Here is an 18883-nt window from a genome sequence, read left to right as displayed (position 1 = left end):
TTAGATCCAGAGAGGGAGAGCGACTGTGTGCTGAAGACCTGGGGGGTACGGGGGAAGGATTGCATGGAGGGGATTGTAACCATGGCAATGAGACAATATATGATAGAATGAATGTAAAACTAATGTTTTCCCATGTAAACTATCACATAATTCACAATAAAACATTTAAGAAAAAAAAAGTGACCAATAAATATTAGGGAATTTCTTGAGTTTATAATTTATTTAATAAATATTGCTTGATTGAATTTGTTGTTGTTGTTGTTAGATGCCATTGTGTCAGTACCAACTCATAGCGACCCTATGCACACACAACGAAACACTGCCTGGCCTTGGACCAACCTCACAATCCTATGTTTGAGCCCACTGATGCAGCCACTGTGCCAATCCATCTTGCTAGGGTCTTACTCTTTTTCTCCAATCTTCCACCTTACCAGACATGATACCCTTCTTCAGTGACTGGTCCCTCATGACTATGTCAGAAATATGAGAGACAGTCTGGCCATCCTGGTTTCCAAGGAGCACTCTGGCTGCACTTCTTCCAACACAGATCTGTTTGTTCTTTTGCCAGTCCGTGGTTCTTTGAATATTCTCCTCAACGCCGTAACTGAAATGCTTTTGTTCTATGGACTTCTTTATTCACTGTCCAACTTTCACATGCATATGAAATTATTGAAAATACCATGGCTTGGGTCAGGCGCACTTTAGTCCTCAAACTGACTTCTTTGCTTTTCAACACTATAAAAAGGTCTTGTGCATCAAATTTGCCCAATGAAATACATTGTTTGATTTCTTCACTGCTGCTTCCGTGAGTGTTGATGATTGATGTGAGCAAAATAAAGTCTTTGACAACTTCAAACTTTTCTCCATTGATAAGAATGTTGTTTATTGGTCCAGTGGTGCGGATTTTTGTTTTTATTGCATTGAGATGCAATCTATACTGAAGGCTGTGGTTTTTGATCTTTATTAGTAACTATTTTAAATCCTCATGAATTTGAATAATAGTGGTATTAACTGGTGTTCTCTGTAGGTACGTGGATATTATTCTGTTACAGACAGCATTCTAATTCATGACAAATTTTGTTATGTTCTTCTTGACGATGAATGTGATACCATTTCCCTTCAATTTGTCATTTCTGGCTTGGTAAACCATGTGATTGTCAGATTCAAAATGGCCAATAACAATCCATTTGAGCTCAGTAATACCTAGGATATCAATGTTTATGTGTTTCACTTTTGATGTGTTCCATTTCAGTTTTGACAAGTTCCATTTTTCTTAAATTCATACTTCATTCATTCCATGATTATTAATGGATGTTTACAGCTGTTTCTCTTCATTTTGACTTGTGTCCCATCAGCAAAAGAAGGTCTCAAGGGCTTTACTCCATATGCGTCATCATGGTCATTTGTACTTTGAGGAGGCAGCTCTTCCCCATTTGCATTTTGAGTGCCTTCCAACCTAAGGGGCCCATGTTCCAGCATGCTATCTGACAGTGTTTCACTGCTATTCATAAGGTTTTTGGTGACTAAATATCCGAAAGTAGTCCGTCTCTCCTGTCTTCCTAGTCTGTCTTCATCTGGAAGCTCATCTGAAACCTCGTCTGAAAGATCATCATGGGTGACCCTGCTAATATTTTAAATAGCTTCCAGGATCATAGCAACACACAAGCCACCACAGTACAGCAAACTGACAGACGAGTGGTGGAGATCGAATTTACTCTAGAGTAATAAAAATAAGAAAGTTAGAAAAAAATTCCTAAGTCTAGCTAAGCTCCGTTTGTAGCTAAGAATTTTTTCAGGTTCTGTTTGACCTTGAGATTTTTGATGCTTTAAGCATTTTCTATGTGGTGTCTCTCTTTTGTTAACACATTTTCAGGGTAATCTGATATTTTATTCTGTTTCCCAAAGGAGTTTATATGGATGCAACACCTTATATACATATTAATATTAAAGTTATTTGTTTTTTTAAAATCTCTGCTTATAAAGAAAGAGAATGGTAATTATATTGGTGTAAAAGAAGGTCAGTGTAAAAGATAGAATGGCACCAACTGTTTCTCCCGGAGCCCTCCCTATTCAGCTAGGTTTGATCATTTGTTGAAGTGCCAACGCAGGACTCAGACACCATACTCACAGTTACAGGGTTTACTAGAGAAGTCAGCAGGTTACTTTTCAGGGACAGAAATGCTCATGATACTGTTTTTCTAGTCAGGATAGCTTCTGTTCATTTGGGCCTGCAGGCAGGCCTTTCTGTAGTTCTCAGCCCCTGAGCCTGGCCTCTGCCCTGCTCTGGCAATGTTACATAACTCTTTTTGGGTTGCTGATTAATGTCTAAAGAACTCTCCACTCTGCTATAAGCTTCAGCCTGAAAACACTTGGCTCTAGATTTGTGAGTCAGTAAACCTAGCCCCCTAATAAGTACCTGGAGGCATCCCACTCTGCAAACAAGCATCTTGCCCAAAGGTACTCTGCTTACTACTTGCTCTGTGGATCAGCAAGTTCACTGCTCTGTCTTGTGCTCTGGCTCTTGGTTCTGCGGTGCCACTCCTCTGCCACTCCACTGGTATCACAGCTCTGTTTCCTGGATCAAGGAGGTTCCATACTTCAAGATCTCAGGATCCAAAGGACATGCTCTTCTTCCTTGATGGTAGTGGGATCCCTAGTTCCTGCTTCTGAGATAGCTCATTTAAAAAAATGTTTTTTAATTCTTCAGCCAAGACAAAAGAAATGACATATTGTGCGCATGTTGCATTCAGTCACAGCTGAGAACATAGAACAGAACTAGTCTAGAATGTCATAGGTCCAGGACAAAAGATCAAATAAATGGACTGAATTGGTACAGCAAGGTGGATCTCAAGTGTTTGCAGTGTTCATCTAATGGTGATGGAAGCTCTAGATCCACTGAACAAGAAGTTCTAGACAATAGCATGCAGTCAACAACCTTCATCAGTGTTCCAGCCTCTAGTAGTCCATATTCCTGCTGCTGTAGTTTTTTGGGGTACAAACACTAGTGTTTACTTGGACCTCTACCTCATCTTTCTTCTTTTGCACTTCAGCCACGTGTTCATGTCTTTCTCCACTTGGCTCTCATAGCTAGAGATTCCTAACAAGATGATGCTAAGGCCGAGTGAGATGGCTCATCTTATATCCACATTAGAGTTCCAAGTTTTTTCAGTTATAATTCACTCTTTTTACAATCACTCATAACAGAATCAAGTAATCCTATTAGCATCTTCCCCACCTTGTCTTATCCAGACCCATCAGGAAAAGGTCGTTTGGTGGGAGTTACAAAGACTACGGATAGAAGAGTCTTATGAAGTAATTCACAGCACTGTAGTCACTTATCTAACAGCTTCAACTAATCCTAATGTAGTGTGTTCGTCAAACTAGGATTATGTGGGTATTTAAAGAATGAAAATAGGTTTCATAAAATCAGTGTTTTAAAGTTATTTCATTTCCGCTTTGTGGAAGAAAGATGAGGCTTTCTGCTCTCACGAAGATTTAAAGCCTCAGAAACCCTATGTAGGGTTGCTATGAGTCAGAACCAACTCCACGGCACTTAACGAGAATGAAAATGGATTTTCCAAGAAATGAAACAAGGAAGCATTTAATTCATTTTAGAAAGATTTTCATCCAGAATAATGAAACTCACACATTTTGACACTAAAAGGAATAAAATCATGCAGTGCTATGGAAATGCTTTTTTTTTTTGGTTTTAAATCATCCTCAGTGATGCCTAGTAAATATACATATGAGGGCAGTGTATTCTGGGCGGACCTGCGTAGTGGTAGTGTATTTTTAGAATACATCTAGTCATCTTCTAAGCATAAGTTTGATTCCTACAGAGAGGTAAAGAACATTTTTTTTGGTCTTCTTAGGGGATGAATAAGAGTTTATTTATTTAAAACTACTTTTGAATAAGTCGATTCAACTGTTTTAGTCATCATAGAAATGACTTAAATTAAAAACCAAGTTGTTGAAACCAAGATGTTCATGCTGCGTGGTATTCATGATTCACTCAACATGTTAAGTATTCTTTAAAAGTCTGCATAAAAAGTAGTTTATGGTACAGATTATTTCAGGAAGAATCAGATAAGAAATTTTGCTATATACTTTATTAGTTTCATCTGAAGACCAAATACATGGTTACCCTGTTTTTCTAGAAGGGCTAAGTACTTAGATGGAGTTATAAAGGAAATGAATGGAGTCGTGGTGTGGCCCTGCGGGATAATGCACTGGACCACAAGGTCAGTTTGAACCACCAGACACTCCTTGGAAACGCTATACAGGGTGGCTATGAGTAGGAGCTGACTTGACGGCACTAAACAACAACATAAAGGAAAGTTACTGAATATTTTGCTAGTGCTAACAAAGGAATCCTGCTGTGGCACTGTAGTAAGCACTGGACTGCTAACCACAAGGTTGGCAGCTCAAACCCATTAGTCACTCCTTTAGAAACCTTGTATGAATGGGCGTTGACTAGAAGGCACATAACAGCAATAATATAACAAAAAAATACCACAAAGGGACTTTAAAGAAATGCATTTCCTCACAGTTCTGGAGGCTGAAAGTCCAAATCAGGGTCTGAACCTTGTCAGTTCCTTCTGTGGACCTCACTTCTATTTTTCTGGTGTCCGTTAGCCATTCTTAGTATTCCTTTGCTTGTAGATGGGTCCTCACATGACATGAGTCATTCTCTAGTATGTGTATCTTTGCATCTATTCTACTTTGTATAAAACACCATTCAGATGTGATTAGGTTTAGGAGCTACCCTACTCTGGTAAGGTCACATTAGCATAATGCAAGAAACCCCCTATTTCCAAAGGGGTCGTATATGTAATGGATATTTTCCTGTTATTCGGGGTGTGTTGATTTTTATTGGGAAACAAACTATGTTTTAGCATGTTTTTGAAACTTCATCATTTGAACATTTTATTTTGTCTAAAAGACTGCCACCAGATTCTGTAGTGTGATTAAAGAAATAAAAGGGTCATTTCCTCTTCATATTTCTGGGGTTTTTTTGCTTCTTCTTTTTTTTTAACTCTCCTTGCTCTACTAACCCAAGTGATAATTCTGACTTTATAATATAGTCTTTTTCATAATCCAAATGTATCACTAGCCCAATGTCCTTTTTCTTCTTGTTCTATATCCCTTTCTATTTGTAAAATCTTAGCATTGGACAGGACCATCAAGATCAGTTAATGTAAAGACCCACTTAATGGAAGAATCCTTTCTCTGGCATCCGTGACAGATAGCCACTCAGCTTCTGAGTCAGTATTTCCAGTGATGATTGTTGTTGTTGCTAAGTGCCGTTGAGTCAATTCCAACCCATAGTGGCCCTGTATAGGGTTTCCAAGGAGCAGCTGGTGAGCTTGAACCACTGACCTTGCAGTTCAAACAGCTTTGCAGTCTGACGCATTAACCCACAGCGCCACACCAGAACTCCTTTGTGATGATTAAGGCAGTCCATTTATTTAACGATCCCTCTAATTATCAGGAACTTTTTCCTTTTACTTTATTTAGATGAAAGTGTGTCTGTAATTTTCCTAGAGTTATCTGAGTTCTGCCTTTAGGTATAACATAGCATTTGACTACTCTTTATATTTCTGAGAGTATCTATCACATCGCTGCTTCTGGTTCTCTTTTTTTTAAGCTACTATTGGGTATTGGGCTGCTTTCAGTTCAGAGCAACCCCAATATCTTTTCATTGTTTATCTTATGACATGGTTTCAAGTTCTATCATTATGTTCTATCTCTGCTTTGAATAAATTCTAATTCCTTTAAAATAAACTGCCCAGAACTTAATGTAAGAAATCCTGGTGTGGTGCTATGGGTTAATGCGCTGGACTGCAAGGTCGGTTTGAACCACAGAGTCAGCGGTTCAAGCTCACTAGCCACTTCTTGGAAACCCTATACAGGATTGCTATGGGTCGGTACTAACTCAGCGAAACTTAACAACAACAATAAATATGATACATTGACAGGGAACTATCAGAAGTTGAAGGCAGATTCAGAAGAGGACAAGGGTATCACTGCTGACATCAGATGGATCTTGGCTGAAAGCAGAGAATACCAGAAAGATGTTTACTTGTGCTTTATTAATCATACAAAGGCTTTTGACTATGTGGATCATGATAAACTATGGATAACATTGAGAAGAATGGGTATTCCAGAACACACAATTGTGCTCATGATCTTCTGCAAGAGACAGTTGTTAGAACAGAGCAAGGAGATAATGAATGATTTAAAATCAGGAAAGGCATGTGTCAGGATTGTATCCTTTGACCATACTTATTCACTCTGTATGCTGAGCAAATAATCTAAGAAACTGGATTAAATGATGAAGAATCTGGCATCAGGATTTGAGGGAGATTCATTAACAACCTGCAAAACGCAGATAATACAGTCTTACTTGTTGAAAGCAAAGAGGACTTCAAATACTTACTGATGAATATCAAAGGCTACAGTCTTCAGTATGGATTGCACTTGATGTAAAAAAAAAAAACTCTTATTTTCACAACTACATCAATAAATAACATCATGATAAATGGAGAAAAGATAAAAGTTGTCAAAGACTTCATTTTGCTTAGATCCACTATCAACACTCATGAAAACATCAGCCAAGAAATCAAATGATGTATTGCATTAGGCAAATCTGCTGCACAAGGCCTCTAAAGTGTTAAAGAACAAAGATCAGTTTGAGGATTAAGGTGCCCCTGACCCAAGCCATGGTATTTTCTGTCACCTCTTATGTATGTGAAAGTTGGACAGTGAATAAGGAAGACTGTAGATGAATTGATGCATTTGAATTACAGTGTTGGAAAAGAATATTAAAGGTATCATGGACTGCCAGAAGAACAAACCAATCTATGCTGGAAGAATTACAGCCAAAATGCTCCTTAGAAGGCAGATTTGCCAGACTTTCTCTCTCATATTTCAGACTTATTATCAGAAAGGACTAGTCCCTGGAGAAGGACATCATACTTGATAAAGTGGAGGGTGAGGGAAAAGGAGGAAGAGACCCCAATGAGATGGATCGATACAATTGTAAGGGTGGCACAGGACCAGGCATTATTTTGTTCTGTTGTGCATAGAGTTGTTATGAGTTTGCATCTAACAACAACACCAATAAATACTGAGAACTGAGAGAAAGTTACTTTCTGTGGTCTTCTGTATAGAGAGTTAATAAATCTGAGAGGTTAGGTACTATGTTTTTCTTTTTACTATTGTTGTTGTTAAGTGCCATCAAGTCAGTTCCGACCCATAGCGACCCTGTATAGGATTTCCAAGGAACAGCTGGTAAGCTTGAACCACCGACCTTGCAGTTCAAATGACTATTTTAAGCCCTGCTATTGGTAGTGTGGAGTCCTGGCATGGCACTGTGGGTTAATGCGCCAGACCGCAAAGCCATTTGAACTGCTAGGTCGGTGGTTCGAGCGCACCAGCTGCTCCTCAGAAACCCTATATAGGGTCGCTATGGGTCGGAACCGACTCGACAGCACTTCACAACAACAACAATTGGTAGTGTAGTGGTTACGAATTGGGCTTCTAACCTCAAGGTCGACAGTTCGAAACTACCAGCGGTTCCACGGGAGAAAGATGAGGCGTTCTGTTCCCATAGAGATTTATAGCCTTGGAAACCCTGTGTAGGGTCACCATGAATCGGAACCGACTCCACGGTACTTAAACAACAGCAACAACAATTTACCAAAGTTGTTAAATCATAGTAATGACTTAGAAAATATATGTTGGAGAGTTATGTGAATGATTTGGTCACTATCTATTTAGAAATACCGCTAAATTTTTAATTCTTTTAGAATTTTATCTTTGCTGGGACATACTCAATTCAGAACTTAAGATTCTTTTCCTGGGAACTACTGTTAAATTTGATAGTCTCCATCCTGTATGTGTATAATTTATTAATTTATTGGAACCTGACCTATAATGTGTCAGGTTCTGTGCTACCAACAAATTAACCAGTTGCTGTGAAGTTGATTCAACTCATGGCAATCCCATGTGTATCAAAGTAAAACTATGTCCCAAAAGGTTTTTAGTGCTGATTTTTTTTTTGGAAGTAGGTTGCCAGGCTTTTCTTCCAAGGCACCTCTGGGTAGACGTGAACCTCCAACCTTTCAGTTAGCAGCTATTAACTGTTGCACCACCCAGAGATTCTCCTGATTATATTGCTTGTTACTAGGTATAGTGTGGAATGGAAAACAGCCCTACTGTCATGGATATTACAGTACAGTAATGGTGGTGAGTGGAGTCCTGGTATGGCGCTGAGGGTTAATGAGCTGGACTGCAAAGTTGTTTTGAACTGTAATGTCAACAGTTCAAGCTCACTAGTCGCTTCTTGGAAACCCTATGCAGGGTTGCTATGAGTCAGAATTGACTCGATGGCACTTAACAACAACAACAATGGCGATGAGTGGAAAGACAGGCACTAACTAAATTGGTAAGCAACAAGTTGTTAAGTGCTGTTGAGTCAGCTCTGACTCATAAGGACCCTGTATAGGGTCTCTAAGGAGTGGCTGGTGAGTTTGAACCACTGACCTTACTGTTCAAATTGACTTTGTTTTATTCTACAGCGCCACACCAGGACTCCAAACAACAAGTAGATATGCTCATATACAGTGAAAGAAATTCTCTGAAGGAAATCAATAGATTCTGGGATAGAGAACTGGAGAAGGGGCTTACCAGAGAGCCTTTTGTAAATATTAAAAACATCAAGGAAGGTCTTTCTGAGAATGTATTATTTAAGTTGAAACCTGAAGGATAAGAAAAAAACACATTTGCAGGGGGAAGGATGTATTGCAATTTAAAGAAGTAACAGGCACAAATGTCTTAAGCCAGGAAATCATTTGACTAGATGACTAGAGTATAGAGGCTAGTGGAATAAGGTGAAGTTGGTGAGGTAGGTAAAAACCAGATAATTCAAAGAAAGAAGGCTTGCTGAAACATAGCAGCAGTTGTTAAGTGCCGTCAAGTCAGTTCCAACTCATAGCCACCCTGTATAGGGTTCCCTGAGGAGGAACTGGTGGGTTTGAACTGTGATCTTGTGGTTCCCAGTCCAGTGCTGATCCTACAGCACCACTCCAGGAGATGGTGAAAAATATATTGCAGTTCAAAATACATTTGGAAATCAGCTGTGTAAGACTAACAGATGGATTTGATTAGAAAGGGGATGGAGAAGACTGAGACAAGGGTGACTGGTTAGGTTTCTGGTTTGAGCTACTGGTGATAGAACCATTTACAGGGATGGGGTAAGCAGAGAATCAAGAGCTTAATTTTGGGCACATTGTATTGAGATGCCAAGGAGATATCCATCTTTTCTCCCTTCTCTTTTGTATTTCTTTCCATATGTCTTTTCTTATACCATTTATTAGAGTGAGTCATAGTGGACCTTAAGGGCTTACCTCTGAAACTGCATGGATTAATGAGAAGCATGCTCGTGAAAATAAGCCAGAGAAATTTAGGGTGGCAATAGTTCTTAAGCCTTGGTTGCAAAGCTTTTCAAGTGTTTGTGCCTAGTATTGGTTTCATCTTCCCTAGGGATTCCCATTGTGAATATTCACTGATAACCTGAATTTACCCACCCTTTGCCTCTAGACTATCCTGCCTCTTGATCCACTTCCCTGTTTAAAAACCTTCAGTTGTTCTCCACTGCCTTCAGGATAAAGTCTAAACTACTTAGCATGATATTCAAGTCTCTTTATAATCAGTCTTCTTTGCTTGTTTCTCTCCATTTCCCATGCCGTCTTCATATACAGTCTATGGAAAGAAAAATAACGTATGTGGATGGTGTTACAGATTGAATTGTGTCCCCAACAAATGTGTTGTAAATCCTAACCACTGTGCCTGTGGTTATAACCCCATTTGGGAATAAGTTTTCTTTTGTTATGTTAATGAGACATGATTCATGTAGGCTGTTCTGATTCATTCTCTTTTAAAAATTTTATTTTATTTTTATTAGGTGAAAGTGTCCAAAGCAAACTGACTTTCAATTAAACAATTCATACACATTTTATTTTGTGACATAATGTAACAGTACTCTTCCCTCTTCCTCCCTGTGTTTACCATTTCCTTTTATCCTTCTTTCCTAGTCCTTCCTGCCTTTAGAACTTTATCCCTGAGCAGATTATGAACTTTTGATCTCTATATGGTTGGTTGTTCTAAGGAGTTTACACCTTCCTGGTATTATTGTTCACCTAGATTGCTAACCCACCAGCCGCTCCTTGGATACCCTATACAGGGTTGCTATGAGTTGGAACTGACTCCTAGGTATTTAACAACCGAGGTAGTTTGGCTGAAAGTTGAGTCACAGGGGTAAGCTCAGTGTCAGCCTTGAAGGGTATTTAAGGGCCATTGTCTCTGGATTTCTGCCAGTCTTTATCAGACCAGTGAGTCTGTTCTATTTTTATGATTTTGAGTTTTGTTCTACATTTTTTTCCCACTCTAAATAGAATCTCCTATTGTGATCCATTTCGGGGTAGTCAACTTGCACCCTAAATTCAGACGTACAACCTACAAAACTGTGAGAAAATAAATTTCTGTTTGTTAAAGCCATCCAGGTGTAGTTTTTCTGTTATATAGCACTAGTTAGGTAAGACAGGTGAAGAACTTAAAACCAATGGGGAGAGAGGTAGTCTTGAACAGATTGAATAGTCCTGTCTATAAAATTTCAATACATAGTAGTTTCTTCAGACAACAGTGAGGTAGAGTAGCTGAAGTGTTTTGTTTTTTTTAACACAGATAATTACTGTGTAGTCCAAGTACAGAGATATGAGAGGTACTAGCCTATTTACATAGAATTAGCACCCTGAAATACATTAGCAGTTTAGTTAAAGTTTATCTTCACTCTGTGATCTGAGACAAGTTTTTTAATCTACTAAAACTTGTTTATCTGAGAAATGATAATATCAACCTTATAGAATGGTTCTAAGAAAACATGATTATGATGGTTATGTGCTGTGGAGTCCGTTCCGACTCATAGCGACCCTGTATAGAGTTTCTGAGGCTATAAATCTTTACGGGAGCAAAAACCTTCATCTTTTTCCTGTGGAACCTCTGGTAGTTTAGAACTAGCTGACCTTAAGGTTAGCAGCCCAACTCATAACCACTGCGCTACCAGAGCTCCGTACATGATTATAATAAAGCATGTAAAATCCTATGAGCCAGAATCAACTCCATAACAATTGGTTACAGTAAATAATAGCCATTGTTATCATTTCAGTTAGAATCTAATTTTAAATGATAATTCTATGCTAACCTTAAATCTTTCTACTTCCATGTTGTAACCCTATTCTCCAACTAGCTTGTACTATTTGCTAATATCAGTTCCCCTTCCTGGAATTCCATTTGTCCTTTGACCTTTAAGTCACTATCCACTCATCTTTCAAAGTATAACTTAAAAACTACCTTTTCACTTGTATACCAATGTTCCCTTCAAGACTTTTCACAATAGCCAAAAAGTGTAAACAACACAAAGTATCCATCAGCAGATGAATAGATAAACAAAATATGGTACATACATACAATGGAATATTATGCAGTCATAAAAACAAAGGAAGTTCTGATGTATATTATGACATGGATGAACCCAAAAGCATTATGCTGAGTAAAATAAGTCAGATATAAATAGATAAATATTTTATGGTTCTACTTACAAGACATATCTAGAATATGCAAATGCATAGAGACAAAAGTGTATTAGTAGTTACCAGGTGCTAGGAGAAGGGGAAAATAGGGAGTTGAAATATTTGGTGTGATGGAATTTTTCAGAAGTAGATAATGGTGATGATTGCACAACATGTTGTTAAGTGTCATCAAGTCAGTTCCAACTCATAGCCACCCTGTATAGTATTTCCATGGAGTGACTGATAGATTTGAACTGCCGATCTTGAGGTTAGCAATCCAGTGCTTATCCTACAGTGCCACACTAGGAATCCACTGCACAACATAGTGAATGTAATTAATGTCACTAAATTGTACATTTAAAAATGTTTAAAATAGCAATAAAAATATATTTTACCACAATAAAATTAAACAAACAAAAAATCCAAAACATCTTTTCTACCTGGCCTTTCCGATCATTTTAGTTGAAATTTATCACATTATAGATATGTAATGCTTAGTACCACTAATGGGGTCTTGCTATGTTCCACCTTGTGTTTTAGTTATTTGTGTATATGTCCGACTTATAGCGACCTTATGTACAACAGAACAAACATTGCCCAGTCCTGCTCCAACTTCACAATTATTGTTATACTTGAGCCCATTGCTGCTGCATCTATGCCAATCTATCTTGTTAGGGGTCTCCCTCTTTTTTACTAACGTTCAACTTTACCAAGCATGATGTCCTTCTCCAGGGACTGGTCCCTCCTGATAATATTTCCTAAGTATGAGAGACAAAGCCTGGCCATCTTGACTTCTAAGGAGCATTCTAGTTATAATTAATCCAACACAGATTTATTTGTTTGTTCTTCGGGCAGTCTTTTAATATTCTTTTTATATTCTTCTCCAATACCATAACTCAAATGCGTCAATTATTCTGTAGTCTTCCTTATTCATTGTCCAACTTTCATATGCATATGAAGCTATTGAAAATACTTGGCTTGGGTCAGGCTCACTTGAGTCCTCAAACTGACGTCTTTGCTCTTGAACACTTACGAGAGGTCTTGCACAACAGATTTGCCTAGTGTAATAAGTCATTTGATTTCTTGACTGCTGCTTCCATGAGTGTTGATGATGGATCTAAGCAAAATGATGTTTTGGCAGCTTCTGTCTTTTCTCTGTTTGTCATGATGTTATTTATTGGTCTAGTGTTGAGGATTTTTTGTTTTATTTACATTGAGATTCAACCCATACTGAAGGCTCTTGTCCTTGATCTTCATCAGTAAGTATTTTAAGTCCTCTTCACTTTCAGCAAGCAAGGTTGTATCATCTGTATATCGCAGGTTGTTAATCAGTATTCCTTCAATCCTGATGCCACATTCTTCATCTAATCCAGCTTCTTGGATTATTTGCTCAGCATGCAGATTGAATAAGTATGGTGAAAGAATACAACCCTGGCACACATCTTTCTTGATTTTAAATCATTCAGTGTCCCTTTGTTCTAGTCTAACAACTGAGAGTACAATTAAGTGTTCTGGAATACTCATTCTCTGCAATGTTTTCCACAGCTTGGCATGATCTGCACAATAAAAGCCTTTGCATAGTCAATAAAACACAGGTAAACATGGTTCTAGTATTCTACTCTTTCATCCAAGATCCGTCTGACGTTAGCAACGATATCCCTTGTTCCATGTCCTCATCTTAATCTGGCTTGATCCTCTGGCAGTTTTCTGTCAGTATATTGTTGCAGCTGTTTTTGCCATTTAAAAATTATCTTTAGGAAAATCTTACTTGCATGTGATATTAATGATGTTGTTTGATAATTTCCTGATTCTGTTGGGTCAGCTTTCTTTGTAATGGTCACAAATATGAATCTCTTCCAATCTGTTGTCTTCCTAATTTTTTGACATAGATGAGTGAATGCCTCCATGATACATTAGTTTGTTGAAAGATTTCAATTTGTATTCCTTCAATTTATGTAGCCTTGTTCTTTACTATTGCTTTCAGTGCACCTTGGACTTGTTCCTTCAGTATCATTGGCTCTTGATCATATGCGACCTCTTGAAATTGTGGAACATCAACCATTTCTTTTTGGTACAGTGACTCTGTGTATTCCTTCCATGTTCTTTTGATGCTTTCTGTATCATTCAATAATTTGCCCAGAGAATCCTTTAGTAATGCATGCCGAGATTTGAATTTTTCCTGTGTGTTTTTTTCAACTTGAGAAATGCTTAGCATGTTCGTCTCTTTGAGTTTTCTAATTCCAGGTATTTATACATTTCATTATAATACTTCACTTTGTCTTCTCGAGCTGCCCTTTGAGAATTTCTGTTCAGCTGTTTTAGCTCTTCATTTCTTCCTTTTGCTTTAGCAACTCTATACTAGAGAGTCTTTGGCATTAATTTTGTTCTTTTCCGTCTTCTTAATGACATTTTGATTTGTTCCTATGTGATGCTCTTGGTGTTATCCCACAACACTTCTGGTTTTTGGTCACTAGTGTCTATTGCATCCAAATTCTTCTTGAGAATTCAGGCGTAATATGTTCAAGGTCCTATTTTGACTCTCGTGGACTTATGATTCCTTTCTGGTCCTTTTCAGGGTGTTGAGTCAGAACCTTATGCATGGCTGTTATTGTTGTTGTTGTAAGTGCCATCTAGTCAGTTCTGACTCATAGCGACCCTAACTAGGGTTTCCAATGCTGGAAATGTTTACATGAGCAGAAAGCCTCGTCTTTCTCCTGTGGAGCAGCTGTTGGGCTCAAACCACAGATCATGTCATTAGTAGTCCTAGGGCTTACCCTATAGAGCCACTGCACCCAGTAAACACTGATAGCTACTCATTGAACTATTTTGAAAGGCAGTATGAATAATTAAATAATTAAGCTTCATTTCTAAATAGAGTCATATTAGTTTTCTTAGTGATACCAAACTGTAGTATTTTTACAAAGTTTTCTACCTTAGAAATATTAATGAAGCACTGCTTATACTAATGTAAGAAAGAGATGCAAAGACGTGAAAGATATTGTCCAATCCTTGCAGTCTGTTCAGTACCAACGGATATAAATTATTAAAACAAATGTATTTTTGATACCAGATGCGGTACAATTTCTCGGGTTTGAAGGGTTAGGGTTGAGATAGAATAGGAACTCATCCATCAAGTTGCCTTCAGCACTGTGCTGATTTTTATTTATTTATTTTTAATCAAAAGACCTCTGTCTAACATTAGGTAAATAGATACCACCTTTTGGATTTTGTATCCAGAATGAAAATAGTATCATTTACACAGGAAGGGCCTGTTTGTAGAACCTTTATCCTGTTTTTGCTGCTTGGCTTCTCTCTGTATCATTTTCTCAGGCTACCCATCTTATCATTTGTATTGTGAAGAACTTGGCTGCATACATAACAGATTTGTCAGAACAGGTTTATTTGAGCTTTTAGTAAAAGGTATATAGGATTTTCTCTTTTTGCTATGTGTTTTATTGTTTGTTTCATTTTGATTATCCTCAAAGCTAACTTAAGATACCTGTCTGGCTTACCAGTTTCATTTTATATTCCTTTTATTGAACTTTTGTGGCCCTTATTAACAGCACTGCCACCCATGTGTGCATGACTGGAAAGGACATTGCATGAAAATTGTACTTAGGTGTTCATTTTAATCAATGTTTCCTTGCACAGAATGGTACAGCCTCTTTGTTAAGTGCTGCATTGCTTTAGTTCCTGATTGTTTTCTTACAATTCATATATGATTTTATATGAAATTGGTTTCGGTATGTTTCAAATAGAATTCTTTTGCCTTTCTGCATTGGTTCTGTATGATCGATTAATTCTCTGATTCTTTGGTCATATGTCTTGATCATTTCTTCCTAAATGTAGCAAAGAGATATATGAATAGAGGTGCTCAGAATCTGGGCAAATATCATGGTTGCATGGAAAAGTTGGACATTGCTATAGCTCTGGTTAAAAATTTCAAGGTATGATTAAGCATCAAAACAAGTTCTAAAAACTGTTAATAGTTCAGCTTCCATGTTAAAATATATTACATTCTCTGCTTGATACTTTTAATTCAGCAAACATTTGTTGAGCATTTACTGTGTCAATATTTCTCATTATTCATATTTCATTTTCTGAAAGCAGCTTTTGCTATCTATGTCTCTTAGACATTTTGAGGTATGTTTCCCAAAGTGATTTTAATAGCGTTTTTCAGTGTGGTTAGTGGGCCAGGCACATTGGCAACATCTGGGAGCTTATTAGAAATGCAGAATCTTAGGCCCCATTCCAGTCCTACTGAATCAGTCTGCATTTTAACAAGATTGTAAGATGAATCGAAGCACGTTAAAGTTTAACAAGCACAAATATAGTGCATGGATTGTTACCACCTTTGTTGTTGTTAAAAAACCAAAGGGTACTTGTAATCATTCAACTGCTTTCTTAGAGATACGAAACCTTTTTCATGTAAAAGCAGTTTTAGGAATATCCTTAAGAAGGTGTTTTCTGCCTTTACAGTACTCTTTATTTTCTGAAAAATACAAGTAAAAGACTGGTAGAAATGGAGTTTAAGTGATTTTCATATCTACTAAAATTTTCAAAAGTGTTTTGTAATTTCTTGTAGGTATTTATGAGAGCTCTTGGTATAAGTCTTTTGTGTAGAAAAATTTCAATATTGAAATGGTCTCTCTCTTTTTTAGTCAGACGAATGATGAATCTATATCTGGAATTCTTGGAAAATAGTACTAAATCTAGAATGTACTTTTGTTTATTTTTACAAAGTATGAAGTAAAATGGTGCTCTTGAATCTTTCTTTTAGAATAACTGGTAGTTTGGAATTCAGATTTACTTTCTGAGTCAAATTTGATTACTTTTGGGATTAAAGCAGAATAATTTTCGAAATTGCTCCTAATATAAAGAGAAATTGAAGACAATTTTATTTCTCTCATTTATGTATGTTGTTGTTAAGTGTGGTTGAGTCAGTTCTGACTCATAGCATCCCTGTATAGGGTTTTTGAGGAGCAGCTGGCTGATTTGAACCCCTGACCTGGTTAGAAGCCTAGTGCGTATCATACAGTACCACACCAAGACACCTGTTTTATATATCATTGTTGTTGTTACGTGCCATCAAGTTAGAACCGACTGGATGACAGTTGACAACAACAACTTTAGATAGGGTGTTGGAGAGCCTCTCAAAAGAGTTGGCATCTGAACTGATGAGCAGAGAGTACTTTTAGGTATAGTAGTGAACTGAAATGTAGGTTCATCAGCAGTCAACCTCATTGCCCAGTGACTCAAAAGTCCCCTTGTGGGCTGATAAATGTTGATAAATTAAGTGTGACAATAGGAAGCGTGATGGCTTCATACAATAAGCACTGGACTGGGAACCACAAGGTCCATGGTTTGAGCCAACCAGCTGCTTTGCAGAAGAAAGGTAAGGCTTTCTGCTCCCACAAAGATTTAAAACCTCAGAAATCCTTTACAGTGTCGCTGTGAGTCGGAACCAACTCAATGGCACTTAACAAGTATGACAATGCTCTTTAACTGATCAGCCTGGAATTTTGAGAAGAGACTAAAAACCAACGAGTGTGAAGTAATGTGAGTTCCATAGCCTGTCCTTCTCTCCTATAAGTGAATCAATATCTGCCTTTTAAGTTTTTATTCTCTGGGATGTATTTATGATAGTTTTACTTCCTTCTTTTAAAATGCTGAACTTTTGACATTATATTTGTCAGAGGGGAAAAGATGAATAAAGAGTTGGGAAGCTGTCTAGTTTCATCATCTCTTGGGGTACAGGGAATTTTACAGAGAATAGTTCCTATTCCTAAATGTCTAATAGTTCCTGCACCTTCAGATTGATACTCTCAAAGGAGGGCATACAAATGAGGATTTTTTTTTTTTTTTTTTTTAGGAAGGATAAAAGTGTAGTTTCTATATACAGTTCAGAGTATTGAATTTAAAATATGATGCATCTAAAGTAGCCTCAGTGGGTACTATTTTAAGGTAATCTCTCTCTGCATATCTGTAGTGACTCAAAACACATATAATTTATTCAAGATGTATAGGTAAGATATTTTTGTACTTTAGTGGAAATTCTTGTGTTTTATTGACTGAGGTATTGTTTGCTGGTGATTAAATACCTAAATATATTAATTTTGGCACACTTGATATGATTTAGGGTTTGGCCTACAGTAATATGTTTTGCTTATAAAATTCCCCTTTTATTTATTTATTTTTCTTTAATAGCAACATCATGACAACAGAGAAGAGTTTAGTGGCTGAGACTGAAAATTCACAGCATCAACAACAGAAGGAAGAGGGTGAAGGAGCCACAAATTCAGGCCAACAAGAGTCTCAGTTAGAGGAGGCTTCTCAAACAGCAGCTGAAGGAGATAATCAGTGTGAGCCGAAGCTGAAAACATCTAATGGGGACACTCCTACACATGAAGACTTGAACAAGAACAAGGACCGGACATCAGAAAGCAGGGGCCTCTCACGGCTGTTCTCCTCATTTCTCAAAAGGCCCAAATCTCAGGTCTCTGAGGAAGAAGGCAAAGAAATAGAGTCAGCTAAAGAGAAAAGTGAAGGAGATCAGAAAGAGGTAGAATTTGGAACCAATCTTGATGAAGAGATCATTTTAAAGGCCCCAATTGCAGCTCCTGAACCTGAACTCAAAACAGACCCATCCTTGGATCTTCATTCATTAAGTAGTGCAGAAACACAGGTAAGAAGAGTGTGTGAATGTGGATACGGTGTAGGTAGGTTATATATTTTATTTTTCATTTAAGAATTTTTGGCTTTTTTCTTATTAGCCAATTGACTTAGGCATTTTGAAATTATGAAGTAACATGAAGCTCTGGAGTTTCTGCATTAAAGAAATCAGTCAGTGGAAACTTGATTTTTAAAAAAATGCTTCTTATTATTGTTATTAGGTGAGTTGGGTATATGGTTTTAGAAATATTACTTCTATATTAAAAGTGTGCACTTGTTATTAGTGAAACTGTTTAAAACAAAATTTACTGTAGTATAGTAGTTCAGAATATGCTACAGACAATGGAATCATGCTTTCTGAATTAAAATCATAGTGAAGTGACACTTTTTTGGTATCTTTTCCTCCTCTGTATCATATCTACCTCATTTTGCTCTTATGTAAAGCTCTTACAGCATTGACTGGCATATGGTAAATGTTCAGTCAAGGAGCTCTGGTAGCGTAGTGGTTACGAATTGGGCTGCGAACCTTAAGGTCAGTGGTTCGAAACTACCAGCCGCTCCGCGGGAGAAAGATGAGGCTT

The 18883-nt window shown here is 37.5% G+C and overlaps 1 protein-coding gene across 4 annotated transcripts in view; it reads left to right on the top strand.

Annotated features, from left to right (window-relative positions):
- EPB41 (erythrocyte membrane protein band 4.1 (elliptocytosis 1, RH-linked)) overlaps positions 1 to 18883 on the top strand; it is a 256505-nt gene that overhangs the window by 87468 nt on the left and 150154 nt on the right. For 2 of the 4 annotated variants that reach the window (XM_006862203.1, XM_006862205.1), the window contains exon 2: positions 17838 to 18315. In XM_006862203.1, coding sequence (XP_006862265.1) covers positions 17845 to 18315 — 471 coding nt within the window. In that variant the 5' untranslated portion in view covers positions 17838 to 17844. Of the gene's footprint in view, positions 1 to 17837; positions 18316 to 18883 lie in introns of those variants that run through there. The other 2 variants (XM_006862204.1, XM_006862207.1) reach the window with 2 other exon arrangements.

Source organism: Chrysochloris asiatica, unplaced genomic scaffold, assembly GCF_000296735.1.
Source record: "Chrysochloris asiatica unplaced genomic scaffold, ChrAsi1.0 scaffold00047, whole genome shotgun sequence".
NCBI classification, from domain to species: Eukaryota; Metazoa; Chordata; class Mammalia; order Afrosoricida; family Chrysochloridae; genus Chrysochloris; species Chrysochloris asiatica.
The sequence above is the reverse complement of the archived record's forward strand: the minus strand, read 5'-3'. Positions and strand labels throughout refer to the sequence as shown.